The following is a 27,261-nucleotide window of genomic DNA, read 5'->3' on the forward strand; positions in this document are numbered from 1 at the left end:
ATTTCAAAGTGTCTGGTGGCTATTGACGTTAGACATTTTAACACCTAGGGTGGAAAATTATTGGTGAAGGATAAATACATAAGCTACCACTGTGCGCTTTATTGAAGAGAGATCTTGTTTTGATTTAATTCTTGAAGTGTTCTGGCCAGTTGTAGAAAATGGAATGTAGAGGGGTAACTGAAAAACCTCTATCTTACAAAACTGAGATCTTGGAAGAAGTAATTCAGAAGCTTCGATGAGAATATCATTTTAGTAAAGATGTTCACACTGGGAAAATATATTTGCTTAAAAAAAAATCCCGTTCTTTATTAAAAAGAAATGCATGCTTAAACTGAACACAAAACAATCTTCTAATTCTATGTTATAATAAGAAACTAATATTCAGTGTTTAGCCCTTTTTTTTACCTGTGAGACATTTAAAAAATTAATCTGTATAGCATTGTAGAAAAGTAAATGGATTGTTCAGAAAAAATGTATTCATAACATTATCCTCCTCTACATTTTCTGAAATCTAGTGCAGTGATATTTCTAATAGATTTGTTTTATTTTAAAAGTAACATATTCTTATTTTGGAGAAGTTGGAAAATACTAAGAGTTACAAAGGAAAAAAGATAAATCTCTGCTGTCCCACAATCCAGAGATAAATACTCGCTAGTAATATTTTATAGTATTTTCTTATATACACACACGTACATTAGGATTATAGTTTATGTATAGTCTTGTAGCCTACTCCAGAAATTGTTATTATGAAATATTTCAAGCATATTTGGAAGCAGATATTTGGAGACAAAAAATAGTATAATGAACTTCTATATATGCATTACCTTAATTAAGTAATTATCAAAATTTTGCTAATTTTGCTTCATCTATCCCTTTTTCATTTTTCTCTGCTGTAGTATTTTTTTTAATAGAATTTTTTTTATTTTATTTTTTTAATTTTTTTTTGGCTGTGTTGGGTCTTCGTTTCTGTGCGAGGGCTTTCTCCAGTTGTGGCGAGCGGGGACCACTCTTCATCGCGATGCGTGGGCCTCTCACTATCGTGGCCTCTCCCGTTGCGGAGCACGGGCTCCAGACGCGCAGGCTCAGTAGTTGTGACTCATGGGCTTAGTTGCTCCGCGGCATGTGGGATCCTCCCAGACCAGGGCTTGAACCCGTGTCCCCTGCATTGGCAGGCGGACTCTCAACCACTGCGCCACCAGGGAAGCCCCTCTGCTGTAGTATTTTAAGGCAACTCGCAAACATTATGTTTACCCTCATAAAATTCAGTATGCGTCTCTTAAGTATAAGGACATTTTCTTCCTAATTACGATGCCATTATTATACCTAATGAAATTCACAATAATCCCCCAGTATCTAAAACCAGTTCAAATAGAGATTTCCCTTATTAGCCTACTTTTTGTGCTTAATATTTTGGGGAAGTAGTTAATCCATAAAATAATTGTTTCACCTGTAAAATGTGATTAAAAATTAAAGACTTAAAATATCTCCTTTCTCGTGTGTAGTCTTTCTTCATTTCCACCAGTTGAATAGCCTGTTTACCCCACCCCTTGTCCAGGAGTGCTGAAAGTTTAGATAGAAAACTCTGGCAATGCTCTACGTCAGAAGCACCTGTGCCAACCTCCTTGTTTCAGGCACATGCCCAAATGAAAGAGTATGCATGAGAGGAACTAGTCCAAGCAGGAAGTTATCCAGGAAGCAGTTGACCTGTGAGAGGCCACTGTAAACTCTTCTGTTTGTTGTAAATGTTATCAGGAAAAGTGCTCAGACTCTGTTGGGCTAACATGCATGACTCCTCAAGGAGAGAGGTATACCCCTGCCCCGGAAATGGCTCATTCTGGCTTGATTTTTTTTTTTTTTAAACTTCTGATTTAGTGTGTGTTAGGTCCTGATTTCTGTGGGAAGGTAATTAACTCTAGTGACCTATAATGAAAAGGTGATATAGTAATGTACTTTTCAGGGTTTTTTTTTCCATAGTTTTGCAGAAGTTTTGGGATAGAAGTTCATAATTTCCTGATTGTCACCTGGGTTAAGTACATTTATAATCAGTTAACATTTTTCAAATAGGTGCAGTGCTGCCCGTATAAAATTTATGTTATGACCCATACAGTTTGAAATCATGTATATTGCCATGTAACTAAAAGGCTTACTGAATTTTATTGGCCTGCTTAATTTCAAGAGGTATTTTATCTGTCATTATAAGACAGATACTAATTTATGTGCTACACACTTTTGATAAACATTGCAGTTTTATTGTAGTAACACACATGAAGTGGATGAATACTTCAGCCCCACACAATTTGGTATTGTTAACAACAGCTGTAGCTACATTTATTTCGTTCTTGAATTGCAGCTGGCTTTGATACTCTAGGGACTGCTTTCTTTCCTCTTGTTTTTCTCTGTCTGCTCATAAGTGAGATGCATACGCAGGAAGAAGTTAATGCAGAGACACCTTTTTATCACAAATATTTATGGATTGTGTTATAATTCATTATAATAGTTGTGGCTAGATGGAGATGAGATGTAAATGTAGATCTGCCTGGAAATGTACCCCTGGCAAGCATGGTCTCAATGCTACTTTTAAGACATAGTGATTCGATGGGTTATCAGGTCCACAGATGGAAAGAAGAATTGGAGAAAGTATGGCCGTCGGGGGCTTAGGAAACAAACACATGCCATTTATTTCAATGAAGAAAGAGACCACTATCAGCTGTTGGTTAGCACAGCTTTAGAATGGAAACATTTGGAAATTCGGAATGAAGCAGTAGTTTAGGGAACTGATCCAAGGAAGAGAAAAGGTTATACAGTGATATTTTGATAACCAGTAAGAATCTGTGGTAAGTGCTGGTTGGTGCTGCTTGGCCATCTGACAAGCAGGAGCTGAGATGTGGAGCTGACTCTGGGAGTGTGGCTCTTACCTTTTACAGGTAAGGGAGCTGCAAGAAGAAACTTACTTTTGGACCGAAGGTAAAAGTAAGAAGGCAGGAAGCATGATTAGAGCCATATTAATAGTACAACTTAAAACACATGTGCTCTATAAAGAAAATAAATAGTACCAAAAAAACAAAGACCTTTGTGTCCAGAGTGTTTATCTGGGACTTTTTGGGAACATGTTTAGAAATATTTTTGATTCCAGCACCTTTGGTAGTATGTGAGGGTCCAGACAGACTGAAGTTATTTATCTGCCATTCTAAAATGGTGCAAAACCTGACCTGAACAGACATGAGACTATTGATAAACTTTTTTTATCCCACTTAATGTGATTATAAGGTACTGTCTCAGATCTGCTGGGGTAAAATATAACATATTGTCTGTGTACTATATTCCTTTTCTAAATTTTGAACAGTTCTGCATTCTGAAATAAAATTCTGAAATAAATCTGGTTTAGGTAAGGGGCTGTGGACCTGTGTTTTAAAATAATGCTTTTTGGGTCAGTGACAGCAGAGTTAAATTTATTTCCTAGAAACCATAGTTTCTTTCATAACTCAAGGAATAACCAAATGTAAAACGGTTTTCAAAACTGCTTTATATGGTTCCCTGTTCCCTTCAGATTGCTTCATCTCAGCCAGTCTTTGTTACATGGTGGTTGTGGGGAGTGTTTAAGCGCAACACGGAGCTGGAATGCTGTTAGAAATTCAGTGTCTGGCAAGTTTTGGAGAATGTGGGCTCTTCCCAGCTCAGCCGCTTTTCCATGTAGGGTGATGGGTAAGATAGATAAGAAAAGGCAGCACAACCTCTCATGAATTCAGTGGAAAAGAGAAGGAAGGGCAAGAAGGAAATAGGAAGGACAGTTTACACCCCTAAAAATTATGGTGCTGTATAATTTATCTGTTAAATGTTTGGGTGTGGTAAGAGACTGCTGTAGGCAGTGCAGTGCTGGTGAATAGGCCCTGGGGTCAAGTTCTAATCCTGATTCACACTTTTTAGTTGTGTGACCTTGGGCAAGATCATGAACTCATCTGAGCCTATTATCTCTAAAATGGGGAAAATTATACCTACCTTCTAGATTTTAGTTACTATTTTGGAGTCTAACATTACCCCTGGTATTTTATTTTCAAATACTGATAAGGTACAGTGAAATGCCATGGAGAAAAGGACAAGGACAATCTAGTTATAGGCAAGGAAGAAAGAGAGAAAATTAATTCTCAGGTAGCTAAGCTCTCAGCTTTAACATCAAAGGTGAGAATTATGGGAATACCTAATGTGCTTTTAAATTTTTTGATTGAAAAAATTGCTAGAAAGTTCTTGCATAACATCCTTGGCTGTACTTAGTTACTAGTGAAGACAGATTGTAGAATCAGGACAGTTCTGATTTTGTAATAGATTTATTAAGAATATTTCTTTAAGTTCACAGTGTACTAGTATATTAGCTTTAGGAAAGCCCAATATATCAAAAACACATAAAGCATAAAGTTGGTAAATTAGACAAACCTGCATTCCCTAAAGATGTAAAAAATAATAATAATTGATACTGGCCACCACTGCCCCCTCTGGCTTGGCCTACAGTTGTGGATAGTGGCCTGCCTTGTTCATAGAATTTCTGAGAATTTTAATGAAAGTATGAAATTCAGAAAATAGAACAAAACCCATCAACCATTGCTTTATCACATCTGACCTTTTACAGCTTTTCTAGCTTCCCAGAGATCCAGTTTCTATGTTGCCTCTTCCCACAAGCTACTCTACCTTCTGGTGCTGAAGCTGTCTACCTTAGAGTTACGAGGTGGCTCTTAGAAATGGTACATGGCAAGATTTTATTTTATTTTATTTTTTAATCCAAACTGAAAACCTCTGTCTCTTAATAACATTTATAAGTTTCACTTACAGTTTCATAAAAACTCCGAGTCACATCCTTCTGAGCTGCAATAGATGGCCCATTTAAAAAAAAAGAAGGCATTTTAATAAATTTTACTGAAGTATAATTACATACAATAAAATGCACTAGTTTTATGAGTTTTTAGCAAGTTTACACACCCGTGTAACTACCACCCCAATCAGATATACAACATTTCCATCATTCCACAACATCTCCTGATGCCCTTTTGCAGGCAAATCCCCTAAGCTCATTCACTTGAGTTGGGTTTCAAACCCAGGTGTCCTGACTTCAGAGCCCAGCTTCTTAACCATTGCACTACACTGCTTTCCCAACTCAGGGTTTCTTTTCTTTACATTTACTGGATGGTAGTTTGTCTAGTATGTTTACATGCTTATTGATTGATTAATTGTTATTGATTGATTTATCAGCTGGAGGTAATTTAATAGCATCATCATTCATCCTGAAGCCTAGGGATCTGCTTTTATCCTATCTTTTTCTTAACTTGCCACATCTAATAAGTTGTCAAGTGCTTGTAAAACATTTATAACATCTCTTGGTCTTTGCCTTCCAACCTTATCAGAATAAAAATTATTAGTTCATTAAAGTATATTATTCATTGTTTGGTGTTTGGTTGGGTTATATAAATTTAATTTTTTAATAATAAAAATGTTTTTATTAACAAGATAGTTATCCATGATTACTTGTGAATTCCTTGTCTTTATGCCTTATGCAGATAGGGTGACTCTTTGCAGCTACCTTTGTATATGTAATCCTAAAGTGTTGAATTATAGAGTGATACACGTATTTTCTTTTTTAGGACTTTTCCAGATTTCTCAGAACAAAGTGGCAGTTCTTCTTCTAGCTGGTGGGCAGGGGACAAGACTTGGTGTTGCATATCCCAAGGGGATGTATGATGTTGGTTTGCCATCCCATAAGACACTTTTTCAGATTCAAGCAGAGCGTATCCTGAAGCTTCAACAGTTAGCTGAAAAATATCATGGCAACAAATGCATCATTCCGTGGTAAGATATTTCTCATTATGGGACAGTGTCTGAACATATATTGGTTTATAATATTCAAAATGCATATGTACTTTATTCATAGGCAGATGTGTTTCCTGTTACTACAGATTTTCTTGGGAGCTATAATTTACTATATATGTTAAAAGTAATATGTGTTACAGCTAGATAGATAATCACTGTAGCCTTAACGAGCAGTATATACTCACCTCCCAACTTTTAATCCCTACCTGAGTACCTTTGGGTACTCAGAGGGTTCTCTCGGTCTAGAAACTTCATGCTGATTGGTAGTTTGTATAGAATTTCTGATTGAAAATCAGTTTCCCTCTTAAATTTGAAAGCATTGCTCTATTGTTTCAGCATTGCTTTGGAGAGGTCCATTGCCATTCTGATTCCCAATCTTTTTTGTTTCCCCCTTTTGCTCTGAAAGAATTTGGGGTCTCTTTTTATCTTTAGTAACTGAAATTTCATGACGACGTGGTATGGATCTATTTTCAGTCACTGCTGAGGGCACTCAGTGGGTTCTCTCACTCTAGAAACTCATGTCCTTAAGTATTGGGTTATCTAGTCCTCCTGAAACCTCACCCTTCTTCCATACACACCAGCTGAAAGCCCCATTGATTTCTCTGCTGTGGGCCAAACTTGGATTCTCAGTCTCTGCTAGTATGCCAGGTCCTCATGGCCTATCTCGGCCAGTGTTCATCTTCTAAACACCAAGAGATTACAGGAAATTCTGCTCTGTTTTTTAAAAGGTTTCGATTTAGCTCTTGAATCTGTTTCTCAGAGCAGCTTTGGAAGTTAGCATGTTTTGAGGGGGAAACCAGCTGTGCGTTTGAAATCCCTCAAGTCCCTAATCTTGTTATTTTAGCCCCAGGTGACCAACAAAAACTCTGCTGGTTTCTCTGTCCTTCTGCCTGGTGCAAGCTCAGATTCTCTACCACTAGCCTTTACCCCAGATCAGCAAATACCCCCAGGAAAAGGCAGCTGCTTATCTTTAGCTCTCCTTTGAAAGATTCTCACTCTCTTGAATTGTAGTTCTAATCCATGTTGCTTTTGTAGCTCTCTGATGCCTTTAAAAATAGGCTTTTTGTAATTTCCTCAGCTTTTCTAGCTATTAAGAATGGTATTGGCCAGCTGTGAACTATTTTCTTCATTTTGATTCCCTTGGGGATTTTTGAAGGACGTCTGTGTTCTAAGTGGCCAAAATTCTACTTACAGCCCTGGCCTCCCATTATCATGTTGGATTTTCTTCTTTTTCTTTCTCCTCATAGCTCAGAATTTATTTTTCTTATGTGGAACAGTTTAGTCACTTCTTTTGTCATCTAAATTATGATGCCCAAAGTTGTTGTGCCCAGGGTTCATAATACCCATAATACCCAGGATAATTTGTTAATCAGGCAGATATTGACTGTGCTGGGAAATTATATAATGTTCTTCATTTAACAGATATTAATTGAGTACCTACTTCTGGGTGCTGGGAACCGAGACAGACAGAACCAAAACAGACAAAAATCCCTACTTATATATGGTTTACATTTTAGTAAGGGGAAAAGCTATTGTAGTCACTGATTATGGTTTTAGATAGAATTTTTTTCTCTTTTGCTACAGTGGCATGGGTTGGATTTTTGTGACAACAGAGAGTATAATTACACTTTTATGATTTTAAATAAAGGGTGAGCAGAGCCCAGATTCCATTTCAAAATTTTTGTAAAAAGAACCATAAGAGATAATTAGAACATATTAACATTTACCCTTTTTTCCCTATTACTAGAATAGGCGATTTCAACCTAGAATACACTTTTCAGAGTTCTAAAATGTTGACTTGAGCCAGTTGTAGGCTTTCTGCTGCAGGAGATATGTTTTAATATTGTTACAGATTTATTGTATGCATAAGGATTGATGAAGTTACTGGAAGAAATTCCCCTTGGGTAGCAGCTAATGCTGCCTTATCCAGGAAGAGGATGAAGGAAGTGAAAACAATAAACGGTGCTCTCAAAAATTTTCTTTAGCTTAGGAAATAGACAAGACTTGACTTTGCCCTAATTCACATAGCGCTATGGCTTAGAAGATCTACTTTTCTCTTGCAAGGTATATAATGACCAGTGGCAGAACAATGGAATCTACAGAGGAATTCTTCACAAAGCACAAGTACTTTGGTTTAAAAAAAGAGAATGTAATCTTTTTTCAGCAGGGAATGCTGCCTGCTATGAGTTTTGATGGGAAAATTATTTTGGAAGAGAAGAACAAGGTTTCTATGGCTCCAGGTTTGTAACCATTCTTATTTAAATGGTGACTAGAAGTGGTAGTAACACAACTCATTAAATTGTTTTTTTGAAGTACGGTTGATTTACGATATGTAGCTCATTAAGTTTTGACTTTTTTTTTTAATACGGTGATTTGGATGTTAAAAATTAATATTTTAATTATTTTTAAATTTGGCAATGATTAAAAAAAATGGAAATGCCCATGGGTAAAATGGATATGCTTTTATACTTCCTGTGGATGTCTGCTCTTGAGAGCAGTTTGAGCAGCATTCAGAGTATTTATTCTCTTTACCCAGTATTTTATATACAGTATTGTTCATGGCTACATTGTTTATTGTAGTGAAAAATTGGAAACCACCTGCTGCTTAAAAAATAAGAGGCTAGATTATAGTTTACCTGTAGCATTAATTCTTAAACAGTATTGAAATAATTGTGTGGAGATATTAAATGACAAAGCGAAATAGTTTCAGTAGGTTAAGTAAGAGAATGAGAAATACAGAGCTGCATGCACAGTGCGATTAGGGCCACCATTTTGCACAGTTGTAGGGCACATTGTAGTTTGCTAATGGCATCCCTAGGATTGGGCAGTGTGCTGCCTGTGTAGCCACATATAGTGACCATAAGTATGATCCCACTATAAAAGTAAATGTGTCAACAGATTCTCATCTCTGTGAAGCTCTTCTTGAAGGAAAGGCTGAAAGGAAATAAAAACAGTATTTACAGTGGTGCTTTGCCGGTGTAGGCTTTTATTTCATCTCATCTCTTTTTACCCCCCACTCAATTCTTTTTAATTAATGGAAGAGTTTACTATTTTTAGCTTTGTTTTTTGAAGTTGTCTAATTTTTTGTCATTTAAGCTGTAGCTGAGGTTGTTGATGGAAAAAGTACATTAAAGCAGCACTAAAAATAGATGGGGAAAGAAGAGGCTTTTACATATATTTAGTTTAAATCACCATAGACCTTCATATTAATCTGGTTTCTAAACAAATCATTTGGTATCAATACTCGTGTATTTTTATTTTTGAGATGGATGAAATTGTCAGTGTTGGGGCTATAAATACAGAGCTAACTTGAATCATACAAATAAAACTTGAAATGTTATAAAATAATTATTGCCTGTTAAAGAATTTTATGTTTCACAATATATTATAGGCCAAATTGTTAAAAGGGCTGAGTTAAAAAGAAAAGTATGTTCTTTGGGGTTGCCTAGCCCTACATTAATAATGTTATACTTATGCTAAATTACCTTCAAAATCACGTAGTATAACTTTTTGACACCTGAATCCTTCCTTATGGACATTCAGTTTTCTTGGCCCTGTAATGTAAAACTGGTTTTCAGAGATCTTCATCCCAGTTGAGAAACATTAAACAATCTTTGGGTTACCGTCATACTGAGTTTTGGTGTGCTACTAACAGGCTATTTTATTTCCCAGATGGGAATGGTGGTCTTTATCGGGCTCTTGCAGCCCAGAATATTGTGGAGGATATGGAGCAAAGAGGCATTTGGAGCATTCATGTCTATTGTGTTGACAACATATTAGTAAAAGTGGCAGACCCACGTTTCATTGGATTTTGCATTCAGAAAGGAGCAGACTGTGGAGCAAAGGTAATGCCTTTCTCAACTATAATGAGGCTTTAAGTGGTCATTCTCTTGTCAGTATATACATTCCAGGAGTCAAACTAGATTTATTAGGGTGATTTGGATATTTTAGAACCATTCATCTTCTAAAGTAACTAAACTATCCTGCACCCACTTTTTTTCTTAAATTGGCAACATTTGATTCTAGAAGTAATGATGTATGCTTAGTCCATCACAAGTAAGAGTTTAAAATATGCGAGGATGATTTGTAAGTACCTGGGAAAGTGAATGGTCATCACTAGGCCTGGGATGGGCTTATTAATATCAAGTTGTTGGATTCATTAATATCAAGTTGTATATGATCAGATTAACCCAGTTTCTTCCTATGACAAAGTTACTGGAGTAGTAGGTAAAGGAAGTATGGTAGAAATAGCAGATGTAGACTCCAGTAAGGCATTTGACAAGGTAACTCATGATAGTCTTGTGAATAAGATGGAAATATGCAGATAGGGGATAAGGACAATTAAAGAGATTAAATAACTGCTTGAATGACCACAAACATACTGATACTGAGACAGAGGGAGGTTTGTAATGCCATATAATACGGCTGTCCTTGGCATAGTTCTTTTTAGCATTTTTTTTGGTTGCATGGATGATAATATAAGAGACTTGCCTTTATGACATGAAAGACCTTAATAACACTTTGGAAGATTTGAAAATATTAATGTAAATATTACTTTCCTGAAAATCTGTAAAGGTATCACTTCTCACAGAATTAAAGTATAACACAATCCTGATCAAAGTCCCAGTGAGACTATTTTGGGGACATTTGACAAAATGACTGTAAAGTTTAGAATAAATAAAGTTTAGATTGTAAAGATGACCAGGAAAATGTTGAAAAAAGATGATGATAAGGAAGGAAGAGGGTTGAAGACACTCTATCAGATATTAAAATGGGTTGTAAATAAAAAGTAACTAGGAGTGTAGTACTGAAACCAGAATAGAATGACAGGTTAATGGAAGAGATCAGTCAGAAACAAACTCACATAAGGATGGCATTTCAACTCACTGGGGGGAAATGAATGGGATAACTGGCTAAAAATAAAGTAAGATGTCTCCCTCAGAGCTCATACCAAAATCAATTTCAAATGCATTACCAAGTAAAAAACCATAAAGATGATAGAAGAAAGTTTAGAATAATTTTATTTATTTTTATTTTTTTAATTTGAATTTAGTTGATTTACAGTGTTGTGTTAGAATAATTTTATAATCGACATGAAGGGAAGACCTATTTCCCAGAAGCAAAAACTGTATAGGCTTCTGACAAAAACAAATTAAACTACGTATAAATTTTAAATATATGAATTTAAAAAGAAGAGCTGCCATAAGAGACATATCATATCCTTGGTTGGAAGTTTTCTATTATAAAGATGTCATTTCTCTCCAAATTAATCTACAAATCTAATGCAAAGTCATAGAAGCTGAAGTCTTAAATTTACTAGTACAAGTTTTGAGAGATTAAGCTGGTAGACCTAAGAAGACTCCTCCTGACTCTGAAAGTAAAGGGTTGGTTTAGTTCATTGATTGAAGACCTCTATCCATTTCAGTACTCTATGAGTATCTGTGCTGTATTGTAAATAGCTACTAAACTGTAATAGAAATAGTGCATTGGATTTTAATTACGTAGCTACTAAGCTTTAAAAAACAAAACAAAACTGTATTTCTGACTTTGTTCCACTTGGTGTCACTCTTCTTTCTAAAATAGAAACTTAAAATTTTACTGCTCTGAGCTTCAGAATCAATTTAAATTCTAAATGATTAGAGAATGTTGAACCTGCGAGGGACCTCAGAGATCATCTATCTGGTCAACCCCTTTGATCTCAGAAATGAGCACTTTGAGTTCCAGTACTAAATAAGTTCCAGGCTCAGGGTCCTTCATCACATTAGCAGAGGCAGGATTAGAACTGTTTCCCAACTCTTAGTTTTAGTATTATATCACATTTATAAAGCCAAATTCTTTACATTAATTATGTTTTTGCTGGCAGCTCAAAAAAACGTTGAATTGGTGTGCCAACTTTTATGAGTATATTAATCATACAGGGATGTAAATATAACCATTCTCTCTTCTCCATTTCCCCTGGATCCTCTAGGACAAATCCTGCCTCAGTCTTCCTGCTTAGTTCTGTGTCTGGCATATAATGTAATAGTCACTCAGTGAATGCATAAATACATATTCAGATGGAACCAAAATATTACAAGACTGGTATATGTTAAAAACTTTTAGAAATAGTAGAAACCATTTATGTAATCTGTCCTCCCACCCTTTTAATTTAAAAAATCAAGATGTTAAAATATATTTTTAAAAACACCTAAATTAGGGAGTGATTCACAGTGTGTAGTAGAATTCTATGCAGGGAATTCTTTTTTAATTCTTTAATAGGCTCCTGTCTTGGTGAATTGAGTATTTTTTATGGAGTGAGAGCCTTGAGAAAAGACTTAGTGGAGTGGTTTACCAAAGTACATAGCTGAGAGAGTAGGAATGATTGTGAATTAAAGATAATTTTAGGGCTTCCCTGGTGGGACAGAGGTTAAGAATCCACCTGCCGGTGCAGGGGACATGGGTTTGATCCCTGGTCCCGGAAGATCTCACATGCCACGGAGCAACTAAGCCTGTGCGCCACAACTACTGAGCCTGCGCTCTAGAGCCCGCGAGCCACAACTACTGAAGCTCGCGTGCCGAGAGGCTGTGCTCCGCAGCAAAAGAAGCCACCGCAATGAGAAGCCCACATACCGCAATAAAGAGTGGCCCCCGCTCACCGCAACTAGAGAAAGCCCACACGCAGCAATGAAGACCCAATGCAGCCAAAAATAAATAAATAAATACATAAAATAAATTAAAAAAAAAAGAAAGAAAAAAATTCCTTTAAAAAATGTTTAAAAAAAGAAAAGATAATTTTGTAAAGCAGTTGCAGTAACTTTGAGGTTAAAGTGTTACTTTGAACTCAGCTTTTCAGGATTTAACTTGTAGGAAATCAAGAGACCTCTTAATTTTATGCTGTAAATCTTCTCTGTAGAATATAAACTGACTTCCAACTTCATGTACTTTACAAATGCTTTCTTTTGTAATCTGGACTTTTATAGTATTTAGAGGTTCATAGTTGTTATAAAAGTAAACCTTTTACTGGCAGATTAACACTTGGGAAGTAAAGTGTGAATGTGCTTATTTTTATTTTCCATGCATGGTTAGGAGTAAGGTTGTATAGAAGTGATTGGAAAACAAACCTTGTGTGTGTGTGTTTTAATGGGAATGGGAGGAATCTATTCCAGATTCCCTGTCTACTGAGATACCTACTGTAGGGAATGTGAAGTGATAGATTAGAATTGCAAATAGGTCCATGATTGGTTTAAATAATTTTGCTGTATGTTTCCCTCCAGCTTAATCCACTTCTGTGGTAGAAGGTTTCTTTTCATTGAATACTGTACTCCTTTCAGGGCAGCAAACAGTGAAACTACCCAGCAGGCCTACATATCCAGTAGCCCAGCCTCACTGAGCTACACTCAGTGCCTATATCTCTAATTGCAGTGTAAACCAAGTGCTCAATAGTGGCTTTAGTTGTCTGGAAGGGACTGCCACTGGCTGTATTTATTTTAAGAAATCAGTTGCTGAAGAAAAGCTTTAATTTTATTGATATAATTTCATGTATAGTTTGGATAGACTTTTCAAAGTGGGGACAGATTTTTCAAAATACTCTGGAGTATGCTGAATTGTTAATCGAACAGGGCAAAAACAATATCTTCATGTATTTTAATTGTCTGATTCTTCTGCTGGATATTCATCTCATCTGAGGCTTGAGTTTTCTATTAGTGCATTGCATACAGTTGTTTTGTAATTTTATTCTAAACACTTAATTTAGGTCAGTGGTATATGCTTAGGGTAGTGGGGTATCAGAATCACCTGTGAGGTTTTTTAAAACTACATACTCTTATGTTTTCCCTCTGATTTTGACCAAATACTTTTCTCTCAGCTCTCTAATCATCCTAGAGTCTTTGCTAGATTATCAAATCACTGGTTTTCAGACTTTTAAAAAAAGCATAGAACCTCTTACTTCAAACAAAACCTAGCCTGCAAGACGTAAATATGAGTGGGCTTTTCTGATTGAAGTTGGAGTGGGAACCCTGTGACCTACTCGCTCTAACCCTCCTACCTCCTAGCCAAGTCCTGAAAAATAAGGAATTTTCTGTATTCATGAATGAAAATGAAAGAAACACCATTTTCAAATGAAATAATGATTTGTGCAGTACAAAATGAGAGGCAAAATGCCTTACTTCTTTTGTTTTGTGAATCTCAGAGAGATTTTGTTTCATTTATTCTCAAAGTAGTTGAGTGTGGTTAAGGATAAATTCAATAATAAAAACAGTCAGGGGCTTCCCTGGTGGCGCAGTGGTTGAGAATCTGCCTGCCAATGCAGGGGACATGGGTTCGAGCCCTGGTCTGGGAAGATCCCACATGCCGCGGAGCAACTAGGCCCGTGAGCCACAATTACTGAGCCTGCGCGTCTGGAGCCTGTGCTCCGCAACAAGAGAGACCGCGATAGTGAGAGGCCTGCGCACCGCGATGAAGAGTGGCCCCCGCTTGCCACAACTAGAGAAAGCCCTCGCACAGAAACGAAGACCCAACACAGCCATAAATAAATAAATAAACAAATACTTAAAAAAAAAAACATATTCGGGGGGACGTAGACTCCTCATTTAGTTATTCCCAGTCCCATGTGATTTCTTCTGGGCCCTATGTGTATGATGGAATTTCTACTCTACAGTTTAATTAGATGATAAATAAGAGGGAGATAGTTCACCTCTTCCCAGATAGATGATTATCTAAAGATTCCTCTTGACTTAATACCTTAAAGATAAAGTAAGTAAAATTGTAAATGTGGTCTTGGAAAATGACAGATCTCCAATGCAGCGCCTGATTAAATTTCTTTCTCTACTGTTGTCTTCGTTTGGTGGGCAGGTGGTAGAGAAAACGAACCCTACAGAACCAGTTGGAGTGGTTTGCCGAGTGGATGGAGTATACCAGGTGGTGGAATATAGTGAGATTTCTCTGTCTACAGCTCAAAAACGAAGCTCAGATGGACGACTGCTGTTCAATGCGGGGAACATTGCCAACCATTTCTTCACTGTACCGTTTCTGAGAGATGTTGTCAAGTATGGGCAAGATGGGGGCTTTTAAAAATTTTTATTTATTGTTAATCCGAAGCTAAGTCACTTGAGAAGTAGGAAGAAACTTCAAGTCCATATTGTACATGATTCATCTTCCCTTCTGAGGATCATCTTTATCAAATGGAATTTTACCTGACATTGTAGTTGTTTTTAGTAAGATATATCATCGAGTGCAAATTTGTAGTAGCCCATTCTCCTCAGTGCATTAACTGGAGTCCAAAGCAGTTCTCCTTCTTCTCTTACTTCCCTCCCTCCAACTGTGCTAGGTTCTGGAGAAGCAAAGAATAAGAAAGGGAATACCCTCTCTACCACAACTGGAAACCTTAAAAAATAACAGATGTCTACCCTACATCTACTGAATCAGAATTTCTGGAGGTCAATGCAGACACCTGTATTTTTAACAAGCTGCCCACACCATTTAATTTAGCTGGTTCTCAGACTAGCATTTAGGAACTAGTGCATTAGAAAGTAAAGAAAAAAGAACGTGAGACAAGGATGGAAATCAGCATAGTAGTGCCAACTAAGGATAAAATAAGAGCTATTTTATCACACCAGATTTTTAAATGAAGGACATTCTCAATATCTGATTCTTCACTTGATTGCTTTTTAGACATTTAAGATGACTATCTACTTTTTAAAAAGTTACTCAGCTTTACTTTTTTTTTAACATCTTTACTGGAGTATAATTGCTTTACAGTGTTGTGTTAGTTTCTGCTGTATAACAAAGTGAATCAGCTATATGCATATGTATATCCCCATTTCCCCTCCCTCTTGCGTCTCCCTCCCACCCGCCCTATCCCACCCCTCTAGGTGGTCACAAAGCGAGCTGATCTCCCTGTGCTATGCGGCTGCTTCCCACTAGCTATCTATTTTACATTTGGTAGTGTATATATGTCCATGCCACTCTCTCACTTCATCCCAGTTTACCCTTCACCTTCCCCGTGTCCTCAAGTCCATTCTGTATGTCTGTGTCTTTATTCCTGTCCTGCCCTTCGGTTCATCAGAACCATTTTTTTTTTTTTTTTTAGATTCCATATATATGTGTTAGCATACGATATTTGTTTTTCTCTTTCTGACTTAATTCGCCCTGTATGACAGACTCTAGGTCCATCCACCTCACTACAAATAACTCAATTTTGTTTCTTCTTATGGCTGAGTAATATTCCATTGTATATATGTGTCACATCTTCTTTATCCATTCATCTGTTGATGAACACTTAGGATGCTTCCATGTCCTGGCTATTGTAAATAGTGCTGCAGTGAACATTGTGGTACAAGACTCTTTTTGAATTATGGTTTTCTCAGGGTATATGCCCAGTAGTGGGATTGCTGGGTCATATGGTAGTTCTATTTTTAGTTTTTTAAGGAACCTCCATACTGTTCTCCATAATGGCTGTATCAATTTACATTCCACCAACAATGCAAGAGGGTTCCCTTTTCTCCACACCCTCTCCAGCATTTATTGTTTGTAGATTTTTTGATGATGGCCATTCTGACCTGAGTGAGGTGATACCTCATTGTGGTTTTGATTTGCATTTCTCTAATGATTAATGATGTTGAGCATCTTTTCATGTGTTTGTTGGCAATCTACTTATCTTCTTTGGAGAAATGTCTATTTAGGTCTTCTGTGCATTTTTGGATTGGGTTGTTTGGTTTTTTGATATTGAGCTGCATAAGCTGCTTGTATATTTTGGAGATTAATCCTTTGTCAGTTGCTTCGTTTGCAAATATTGTCTCCCATTCTGAAGGTTGTCTTTTCATCTTGTTTGTAGTTTCCTTTGCTGTGCAAAAGCTTTTAAGTTTCATTAGATCCCATTTGTTTGTTTTTATTTCCATTTCTCTAGGAGGTGGGTCAAAAAGGATCTTGCTGTGACTTATGTCATAGAGTGTACTGCCTATGTTTTCCTGTAAGAGTTTTATAGTGTCTGGCCTTACATTTAGGTCTTTAATCCATTTGGAGTTTTATTTTTGTGTAAGGAAGTGTTCTGATTCCATTCTTTTACATGTAGCTGTCCAGTTTTCCCAGCACCACTTATTGAAGAGGCTGTCTTTTCTCCATTGTATTCTCTTGCCTCCTTTATCAAAGATAAGGTGACCATAGGTGTGTGGGTTTATCTCTGGGCTTTCTATACTGTTCCACTGGTCTGTATTTCTGTTTTTGTGCCAGTACCATACTGCCTTGATTACTGTAGCTTTGTAGTATAGTATGAAGTCCAGGAGGCTGATTCCTCCAGCTCCGTTTTTCTTTCTCAAGATTGCTTTGGCTATTCAGGGTCTTTTGTGTTTCCATACAAATTGTGAAATTTTTTGTTCTAGTTCTGTGAAAAATGCAGTTGGTAGTGTGATAGGGATTGCATTGAATCTGTAGATTGCTTTGGGTAGTATAGTCATTTTCACAATGTTGTTTCTTCTAATCCAAGAACATGGTATATCTCTCCATCTATTTGTATCTTTAATTACTTTCATCAGTGTCTTATAGTTTTCTGTATACAGGTCTTTTGTCTCCTTAGGTAGGTTTATTCCTAGGTATTTTATTCTTTTTGTTGCAGTAGTAAATGGGAGTGTTTCCTTAATTTTTCTTTCAGATTTTTCATCATTAGTGTATAGGAATGCAAGAGATTTCTGTGCATTAATTTTGTATCCTGCTACTCTGCCATATTCATTGATTAGCTCTAGTAGTTTTTTGGTAGCATCTTTAGAATTCTCTATGTATAGTATCATGTCATCTGCAAACAGTGACAGTTTTACTTCTTCTTTTCCAGTTTGGATTCCTTTTACTTCTTTTTCTTCTCTGATTGCTGTGGCTAAAACTTCCAAAACTATGTTGAATTATAGTGGTGAGAGTGGGCAACCTTGTCTTGTTCCTGATCTTAGAGGAAATGTTTTCAGTTCTTCACCATTGAGAATGATGTTGGCTATGGGTTTATCATATATGGCCTTTATTATGTTGAGGTAGGTTACCTCTGTGCCTACTTTCTGGAGAGTTTTTATCATAAATGGGTGTTGAATTTTGGCAAAAGTTTTTTCTGCGTTTATTGAGATTATCATATGGTTTTTGTCCTTCAGTTTATTAATATTGTGTATCACATTGATTGATTTGTGTATATTGAAGAATCCTTGCATTCCTGGGATAAACCTTGCATTCCTGGGATAAACCCTTGATCATGGTGTATGATCCTTTTAATGTGCTGTTGGATTCTGTTTGCTAGTATTTTGTTGAAGATTTTTGCATCTATGTTCATCAGTGTTATTGGCCTGTAGTTTTCCTTTTTCGTGATATTGTTGTCTTGTTTGGGTATCAGGATGATGGTGGCCTCATAGAATGAGTTTGGGAGTATTCCTCCCTCTGCTATATTTTGGAAGAGTTAGGTGTTAGCTCTTCTCTAAATGTTTGGTAGAATTCACCTGTGAAGCCATCTGGTCCTGGACTTTTGTTAATTGGAAGACTTTTAATCACAGTTTTAATTTCAGTGCTTGTGATTGGTCTGTTTATATTTTCTGTTTCTTTCTGGTTCAGTCTCAGAAGGTTGTGCTTTACTGAGGATTTGTCCATTTCTTCCAGGTTGTCCATTTTATCGGCATATAATTGCTTGTAGTAATCTCTCATGATCCTTTGTGTTTCTTCAGTGTCAGTTGTTATTTTCCTTTTTCATGTCTAATTCTGTTGATTTTAGTCTTCTCCCTTTTTTCTTGATGAATCTGGCAAATGGTTTATCAATTTTGTTTACCTTCTCAAAGAACCAGCTTTTAGCTTTATTGATCTTTGCTGTTGTTTCCTTCATTTCTTTTTCATTTATTTCTGATCTGATCTTTATGATTTCTTTCCTTCTGTTAACTTTGGGTTTTTTTTGTTCTTCTTTCTCTATTGCTTTAGGTGTAAGGTTAAGTTGTTTATTTGAGATTTTTCTTGTTTCTTGAGGTAGGACTGTATTGCTATAAAATTCCCTCTTAGGACTGCTTTTGCTGCATCCCATAGGTTCTGGGTTGTTATCTTTTCATTGTCATTTGTTTCTAGGTATTTTTTGATTTTGTGTTTGATGTCATCAGTGATCTCTTGGTTATTTAGCAGCGTATTGTTTAGCTTCCATGCGTTTGTATTTTTTTACAGTTTTTTTCCTGTAATTGATATCTAGTCTCATAGCATTGTGGTTGGAAAAGATTCTTGATATGATTTCAATTTTCTTAAATTTACCAAGGCTTGATTTGTGACCAAGATATGGCCTATCCTGGAGAATGTTCCATGAGCACTTGAGAAGAAAGTGTATTCTGTTGTTTTTGGATGGAATGTCGTATAAATATCAGTCATGTCCATCTTGTTCAGTGTGTCATTTAAAGATTGTGTTTCCTTATCTTTTTTCATTTTGGATGATCTGTCCATTGGTGAAAGTGCGGTGTTAAAGTCTGCTACTATTATTGTGATACTGTTGATTTCCCCTTTTATGGCTATTAGCATTTGCCTTATGTGCTGAGGTGCTCCTATGTTGGGTGCATAAATTTTTACAATTGTTATATCGTCTCCTTGGATTGATCCCTTGATCATTTTGTAGTGTCCTTCTTTGTCTTTTGTAATAGTCTTTAAAGTCTATTTTGTCTGATATGAGAATTGCTACTCCAGCTTTCTTTTGATTTCCATTTTCAGCTTTACTTGAGAATTTCAACTCCGGTTCCAAAATATTTCTCATTCCACTATGCTTTTTGTAGTTGTGTTATTAATTCATCCAAAGTAATTATAAATACTCATCTTTCCATCTAACATTTGATGGTATCTCAGTTGGGAAAGTTGGGGCGAAGAGTGGAACATTTTATAAAAGACATGGAAATCATGGGAGAGATGTTGGTGTGAGCTGTGTGTGTATTTTTTTATTTTGGAGATCATGATTTGATTTTTTTTAATTTAAGGAAATGAATAGGGAAATCTATTCATTTAATATTTAAACATGAACTGAAATTTAACAAATGCTCTTCCCTTTGAAATCTTAGTACTCATTGTTGGTGCGTTTGCTCCTGAGTATGATTATCAGATTCTCTGGCATTTTAAATTTGGAAAGTGATTATGTTTTTTTTTTTTTTTCTTTTCCTACTTAGTATTTATGAACCTCAGTTGCAGCACCATGTGGCTCAAAAGAAGATTCCATATGTGGATTCCCAGGGGCAGTTAATTAAGCCAGACAAACCAAATGGAATAAAGATGGAAAAATTTGTCTTTGACATCTTCCAGTTTGCAAAGTATGTTTTGAATAGCATCAGTAAGATTAAGTATGTCTTGAAATGTTGCCCTTTACTCTTCTAGGCAGGACACTCTTTTCAGAAAACAGTTGACAGCATATATGTCAGTTATGGCATTTTGCTTGTGAGTGTATAGTCTTGACTCATTATCATCCTCTAGTGTGAAACCACCAATCCAAGAATATGGTTTGAGTTGCCTGTGAGTACTTTTTTAAAAATTTCAGTTAGTTTATTATCTGGCTCTCCTGCAAAATTGTTAAAGTCACTTATTTTGGCTGAGAGACAGAAAAGGTTGAGATAGAGAATTGGCCCATTTTGTGTTTAGGATGTCTTACTGATCTATGAGTAGATGTTTCAGTGAACATGTTTTTATCTTATATAGCTCTCTGTTAAAGATCACATTGATGTTGAGATTTGTGTCTCAGAATTTGACCAATATGAAAATGCAGAAGAGTCATCTTCCTATATACGTTTCTAAATCATCCTTTTTGCCTGTTTTTTTGTTCCAGAATAGATACTAATATGATCTTTTTGTATTAAGATTTCTAATCTGACTTAAGATGAAGTATTTTATTGTTGGGGGTGGAAATAATTTTTCATTTTGCAGAGAGAAGAGAATTCCAACTTTATTTCATCCAGGGATGAACATTATTTCTTTCAGCATTCGTTTGAAATTGGATTAAGAGAGACTGTAATTGAAGACCAAAAGCTTAGCTATATAGAGAGGAGTCAGAAGCTGTGTGCACAGTTTTATTTCATAATAAAGCAGTGTTTGTATGGTTCTACTCTAGGAAGTTTGTGGTGTATGAAGTATTACGGGAAGATGAGTTTTCCCCGCTGAAGAATGCAGACAGTCAGAACGGGAAGGACAACCCCACTACTGCAAGGCACGCTTTGATGTCCCTCCATCATTGCTGGGTCCTCAATGCCGGGGGCCACTTCATAGATGAAAATGGCTCTCGACTCCCTGCAATTCCGCGGTAGGTCGATGCCTTTTCTCTTTTGTGTGGATGCTTCCTGGGCTTCTCCTCTTGGACTTCTTTCTCCTCTATCTCTGATGTATTCCTAGAACTTTTAAAAAAGCCAAGTATTGATGTGGGCAGATCCTGATGTGAAGTAATGAAGGCTTGGCCCGTTACAAAGAGAACAATAGCTTTACTTCCCCTTAAAGAGGAATCTTCTAAAGCTCTTGGTTTTTTGGATGCCTCTCTACTGTGTCACTGAAATGACTCCTACTGAATAATGGTCAGAAGGTAATTCTTCTGGTGTGCCCCATGGTTAAATTCCATCAGAAGCCACTGTGCCACAGCACAAGAGGATTGATTTTTGCTGCCCGTATATCTGTGGCCTCACTTAAGTGCTATCTACGAGCCCCTGCCCTCCAACCCTCAAAAGACCTGCCACCCACAGGCTGCCTATGAGACATAGGCGTACTTCAGTTCTCACCATGGCACTTTCAGATTGCTGAGGGAGGTGCCAGGAACGGATGTGCATGCTGCTTACATTCACTGATACTCAAACTTTGGAAACGTTTTAGGATTTTAGAATTTAAAAAAAAAAAGAAGATCCTTGGAGCTATTCAAATGTGAGATAAAGGACTTTTAAGCTGCGTCTAATGTTTTTTGATAAAACCTCTTTTGGCACCTAGAATTCCCCCTTTCTAAATCATTCGATGTTTCTATACTTTTGTAAAAAACATTCTGCCATATAATTTATATTCTTAAGGGATAAAAAGACTGTTTGTATGCACAAAAGCACTAGAATGCCTTGGTAAAGGTTAGAACATTGGGCATTGGAACTTACTGGTCCATAACTGTGTTTTTACAAGAAGGAGCAGTGGTAGACTGTCTCGCAGTCCAAGGCTACTTTCAGGCTCTGTCTTGTCAACAGGCTTGCTCTGTGGCATGTCAGATTGTCCTCATGCTTCATCTTTGACCATTGAGTTTTTTGTTTTTCGTTTTTTTTACCCCCTCAGATCTCCTTTGCCAAGTTTATAATTTACCATAAATACATGCCTTTCAGTCAAGTATATTTTGCAGTTCCACTTCATTTCTATTGTTTGGTATGTTTCCATTCCCATTAATGCTTATTTATTCCTACATAGCAGTGCTACAAATGGAAAGTCAGAGACCATCACAGCTGATGTCAATCACAAGTAAATATACCAGCCTGCCTGCAGTGCATGGTGATGGGGCTGTGCTTCCCTCCATACTAACTGGCATTGTAGTTTAGTGCTCTCTGCCTTTTGGTGGTCTGGGGGGTGGATGGTTGAAGCTTTGGTGGGGGTACTGCTTATTTGGTGGCAGGTATCTCGCTGGATGACACTAACTCAGAATCTCAGTGCATGCTGGAAATGGGGAGAATGCTTTTCTAAAGAATTTGACGATACGTATTTGAGCCTGTAGTGACAAGTTAACAAGTAAAAGATAAAATCTAGAGCAGGTTACAGGCCAGGGAGAACAAATTTGGATCCCAGCATACCCCTTTTAGCATAAGCTAGATAAAAATAACATTCTGCAGATGTGTCTTATCAAACTGGATATATGCTGTCAGTATAAAGGCTAACTGCTCCTGACATATTTGATGGCTCTTAATGTGGAGAAAACTGTTCTTTTGATTTATTCTCATAGTAACAGCTCCATTTTTGGTCTCTCTGTGTTAATTTTAGTCAGTTATTCCCTGCTCCTAAAGAAAGTATCTTTTTGTCTTAGCGGTTGATAATTTTTAGCTAGAAGTAACATGTATCCTCTCTCGTTTGGGTACTGACAGAGTTTGAAAAAGCCATTATCTTTATAGCTAAAGAGACAGCTTGGTATTCTTGTTACACTTTAAAAGTAATAAGGTTTCGTTTGAATTTTAAGTTTTTAAGATAATTTGGGAAATGTGTACAGAGCCAAGGATCTGGAGATGGGAGTTTTCTCAGAAACAGAGTAGCAGTGATGTCAGTTTCATCTGTGTGTTTTTTCCTGCCTGTGCCACTCATCCTTGCCCTGTAGAGACAAGTCCCTGTGAGTGTCAGTGTTTCTGGGATGTGGCCCTGGAGACAAGGAAGTGGACTCACAGAGCTGGCTAGTTTCTTACAGCAGCCATAGCTAACTATTGCCCCTCATGCCATGGCAGCTGGGACGCAGCGCCCTTTGTCATTTTCTGTCCCATCCATCGTTTTTAATATGTGGAAGCAAGCTGCTTTTACAATTAAAAAAATAAATTTTTGACCCTAAATTTCCTTCTGATTGAACCACAGCTTTTAACCTGTGAAGTGAAACAGCTTCTTAATTATACAACCGAAAACAACATCCAGCTATCTCAGTTAAGATACAAAAAGTTTTAAACATTATTTAGTTCTTGTTTGGGTTCTTTTATTTCACACTCCCCCCATCCCCATTTACTTCATTTTAACCTTTTGTTGAATAGTTAAACTGAAATCAAAGTTTGGCCCCAAATGAGATCATGGAATTAGAAATAGGTCCTGCTGAAATTCTTAGCACTAAAGGATGCCCTCATAGAGTAGAAAAAGATTACTTAAAAATGAGAGATGAAAAGAAAGTATTTTTTATAAAAGAGGGAAGAAACAGCTTGGAGGTATTCTGAAAGAATGGAAGCAAGGATGCTGAATTTTGACAAAGTGACATTATTTTTATTTTTTACCTGAATACCTACTCAACAGTGTTAGCTACCAGAAGGATGCTTGACTAAAGAATTGGGGAACAGCGCTGTTTGGGGCTGATTTGCGTATCTCCTGAGATTTTACATTTGGTGACGGGAGCTCCTCTCTTCTCTCCTCTCCGGCATCCAACTTTCTTGGTTTTTTTTTGGTATCTTTGTGGTACTAGAAGGGAAGTTATATTCAGGTCGGCTATGTGTTCCTCCGGTTCAAAAACACCTTCAGTTCCTGGCACACCAAATCCTTTAGGGGTTCAGGTGGGGCTGGGCTATATACATCTTATCAGTGGAATGGGTCCTCATTTTCCCATTTGGTTTTATAGGACTCCAAGCTGCCCCAGAGGGTCTGGACCAGATCTCTTGAGCTCTTTTGATAGAATCTGATACATATCTACATCTCTGGCTGGAGAGATATGTGCTCCATCTTTTAGTTCATCTTTTACCTGAATTAGTCTGCTATCCATCTACCCTCATAGTTCGTTTATTCATTCAGCCAGCAAGCGTTTGTAGGCCTGCACACCTACCTTCAGGTACTGTCAGTATCCCAGGTGCTGATGTAGCTTACACAAGAGATATAAGTCATTTCTTACAGCCTACTGGGAGATTCAAGATGCACATGCATAAAAGTTAAGTAACATCATCAGGCAGTATGTGTTTATGTGTTAAATGTGTGGTATAAATAATAATTACCCTAGGAGGCAGTGACTTACCACATGTCTAATAAATTTATTTATTTTTTTATAAATAAATGAATGAGAGCAATCACTATGAAATGCAGTGGTCAAAGGAAGGTTGGGGCTTGAGTTATGTCTTGGAGGGTGGGTATGATTTGGATAGTTAAAGGGACCGTAGTTGAGAATGACTTGGAATAATCTAAAGTGCATGTGTCTGGCCTGGTTTGAGTGGGAAGTAGCAGGACAAGTGAGTTGGAGTAGGGTATAGAGTGCCTTGAAGGCTCAGTAAATGGTTCTGTTGACAGAAAGACTGGGTGTGGCTAACCTCAGAAGCCCTCTGATTTTATTGACTCCACCAAAGCTTCAGACTACATATTTGGTAAAACACAGGACAACTATGGTTTGAGCCCACAAAAGACTAGATTTTTGTGTGCCCTGTATCTTACTGGTAAAATTCTTGAAATGGTGAAAAACCTCGAAGTTAGTGACTTTAAACATATTAAAAGCACTATTTATTGACTTTTGTGTTACGTAATTTAGAAACTCAGGATCGCAGGTGGCTGTAAATGTTAGAACGTGATCTAGAGGAAGCAAGTGGTGACGTTGGCCTTGCCTTCACTTGGGTGCATTCTGCCTTAGCTCTTAAAAAAGGGACCTTGGTGAAAGTAACCGAGAAGCACCTTGAAACATTGAATAAATCAGCTCAGCTGATCTAGGAGATTTGGGCTGTACTGGGAAATAATTTAACTGACCTTTTAGTCCAATGGAATTTTCTGTAATGAAGGAAATGTTCTACATCTGTGCTATCCAATTTGGTAGTCATTAGCCATTCATGGCTACAGAGCACTTGAAGTGTGGTTATTATGACTGAGGGACTGAATTTTAAATTTTTAATTAATTTTAAAAATTTTAATTAATCTAAGTTTAAATAACCATATGTGGCTAGTGGCCACTGTCTTGGACAGTGCAGCTTTAGAATGTCGGTCAACATTAGTGCATAACATGCAAGGCTGTGGCAGGGGTTAAAATGAAATACGAAGGATTCAAAATGCCTCGCAGTGGGCCTGGAGCACAGTGTATACTCAGTAACTAGTCCCTTCTCTATGAACTTAAAATTTGGAAATGATAAAAAATGATATGTACATTAGGGGATAAGTATATCAATGTTGGTGAAGTAATTTGAAGAGCTACTGGTGATTACCCCAGAGAGTGTCTTTTGGACCATGATGATTTCATGTTAACTTACTCCTCAGGGAATTAAGTGATCATGAGGGTAGGATCTGTTCTGTTTGTTTAGGAGAATTTTGTTATCTGCAGGTTTCTCAGAGGGAAGTTATGGTCTGTATCTTCGCTCTGGCAAGTAACATGGGAAGCAGAATCTTTACCGTGTCTGATTTTTTTTCTTAGCTTGAAAGATGCCAATGATGTACCAATACAGTGTGAAATCTCTCCTCTTATCTCCTATGCTGGAGAAGTAAGTTTGCTTTTTCCTTTTTTTCCCTATTCTTTTAGAAGTAGGATTGTGATATTGTTTTATGTTGAAGTAGAGTTGTCCTTAGAGAAGATACATCATTTTCCAGTGGCCCTGCCCTGAGGAGCTCATCCTGGGAACGAGAAACCTTCTCTTTGAGAGTTCCTATTACAACCCAACTTGGCATTCATGCTTTATATCATTATTATAGCCATTAAGTCCAGCATTACATGACTAGTGTCCACCAATTTTCTAACTGTGTTTCATTTCAACCCTTCTTTTAGGGACTAGAAAGTTATGTGGCAGATAAAGAATTCCATGCACCTTTAATCATTGATGAGAATGGAGTCCATGAGCTGGTGAAGAATGGTATATGAGCCAGATACCAAGTTCCACCACAATAAGAATAGCTTTTATTTTTGATAGACCGACTGTGAACCTACAGGACCTCTCCTGGAGTACTCAGTTTTCAGTATCCACAGGCTTTCATTTTAATTGTTGAACTCTCGTAGCTACTACATATTCCCCAAGATCCAGATGACTGAACTTCAGAAAGTGTTTTTATGATTCTCAGCTGATTGAAGGTCTTATTTATATTTTTCAATTGTATACTTTTTTTTCCAAGCTAAGGAAAACATCGGCCATGCAGGAAATGTCCTACAGCTTACGTATAGTCAGGGTGTTCAACATCACTTTACTTGGAGCTGGCAGCGTTTGTTTTTGAAGTTGTACATAGTAATAATATGTCATTGTACATGTTGAAAGGTTTCTATGGTACTAAAAGTTTGTTTTATTTTATCAAAAATTAAATTTTTTTAAGAAAATGATTGGACAATAAAATGAACTTTTCTTCTTGTCTCTGGAGTGTCATTTGTACCTTGAGGGAATTATTGCATTGGGAAAATGTGAATCTTTGGAGAAACTTTGAGATAATGCAAAAAATCAAATTGATACCTCTGTGACTGCAATCTTCTAGTTTTTTTTAATGAATATCTAATTTTGAACTTTATCCTCCTATCACTTTATAATAGTGGCCCTCAACCAGAGATGGTTTTGCCCTCCTCCAAGGGACGTTTGGCAATGTCTAGAGACATTTTTTGTTGTCATAACTGAGAGGGTGGGATAGTAGTACTGGCATCTAATGAATAGAGACCAGGAATATTGCTACCCATCCTGCAATGCACAGGACAACCACCTATAAACAAGAATTATCTGGCCCAAACTGTAAAGGTTGAAAAACCTTGTATATCATCGGCTATTCTCTTTTGCTCAAATATTTGGTGGCACTTGGGATTTCAAAAGAATATAATTCCTGCATTTCCCCAGGTGAGTTAAT

General features: G+C 37.0%; 1 protein-coding gene and 1 long non-coding RNA gene across 7 annotated transcripts in view; one reads left to right on the forward strand and one right to left on the reverse strand.

Annotated features, from left to right (window-relative positions):
• The window catches only part of UAP1 (UDP-N-acetylglucosamine pyrophosphorylase 1), a 39,452-nt gene extending 12,663 nt beyond the window's left edge, over positions 1-26,789 (forward strand). For 2 of the 6 annotated variants that reach the window (XM_036856888.1, XM_036856885.1), the window contains exons 3-11: positions 5,628-5,832; positions 7,918-8,093; positions 9,526-9,698; positions 14,683-14,876; positions 19,977-20,117; positions 20,909-21,097; positions 22,225-22,272; positions 25,862-25,928; positions 26,210-26,783. In XM_036856888.1, the coding sequence (XP_036712783.1) occupies positions 5,628-5,832; positions 7,918-8,093; positions 9,526-9,698; positions 14,683-14,876; positions 19,977-20,117; positions 20,909-21,097; positions 22,225-22,272; positions 25,862-25,928; positions 26,210-26,302 (1,286 nt within the window). In that variant the 3' untranslated portion in view covers positions 26,303-26,783. Of the gene's footprint in view, positions 1-5,627; positions 5,833-7,917; positions 8,094-9,525; positions 9,699-14,682; positions 14,877-19,976; positions 20,118-20,908; positions 21,098-22,221; positions 22,273-25,861; positions 25,929-26,209 lie in introns of all 6 variants that reach the window. The other 4 variants (XM_036856889.1, XM_036856886.1, XM_036856887.1 and 1 more) reach the window with 3 other exon arrangements.
• LOC118897625 lies at positions 5,510-26,193 on the reverse strand. The gene is made up of 3 exons (XR_005020515.1): positions 26,098-26,193; positions 13,150-13,156; positions 5,510-5,521 (listed from the first exon to the last, which is right to left on the reverse strand). It is a non-coding gene; the product is annotated as an uncharacterized LOC118897625 (long non-coding RNA).
• Positions 26,790-27,261: the final 472 nt, after the last annotated feature.

Source organism: Balaenoptera musculus, chromosome 1 (assembly GCF_009873245.2).
Source record: "Balaenoptera musculus isolate JJ_BM4_2016_0621 chromosome 1, mBalMus1.pri.v3, whole genome shotgun sequence".
Taxonomy (NCBI): domain Eukaryota; kingdom Metazoa; phylum Chordata; class Mammalia; order Artiodactyla; family Balaenopteridae; genus Balaenoptera; species Balaenoptera musculus.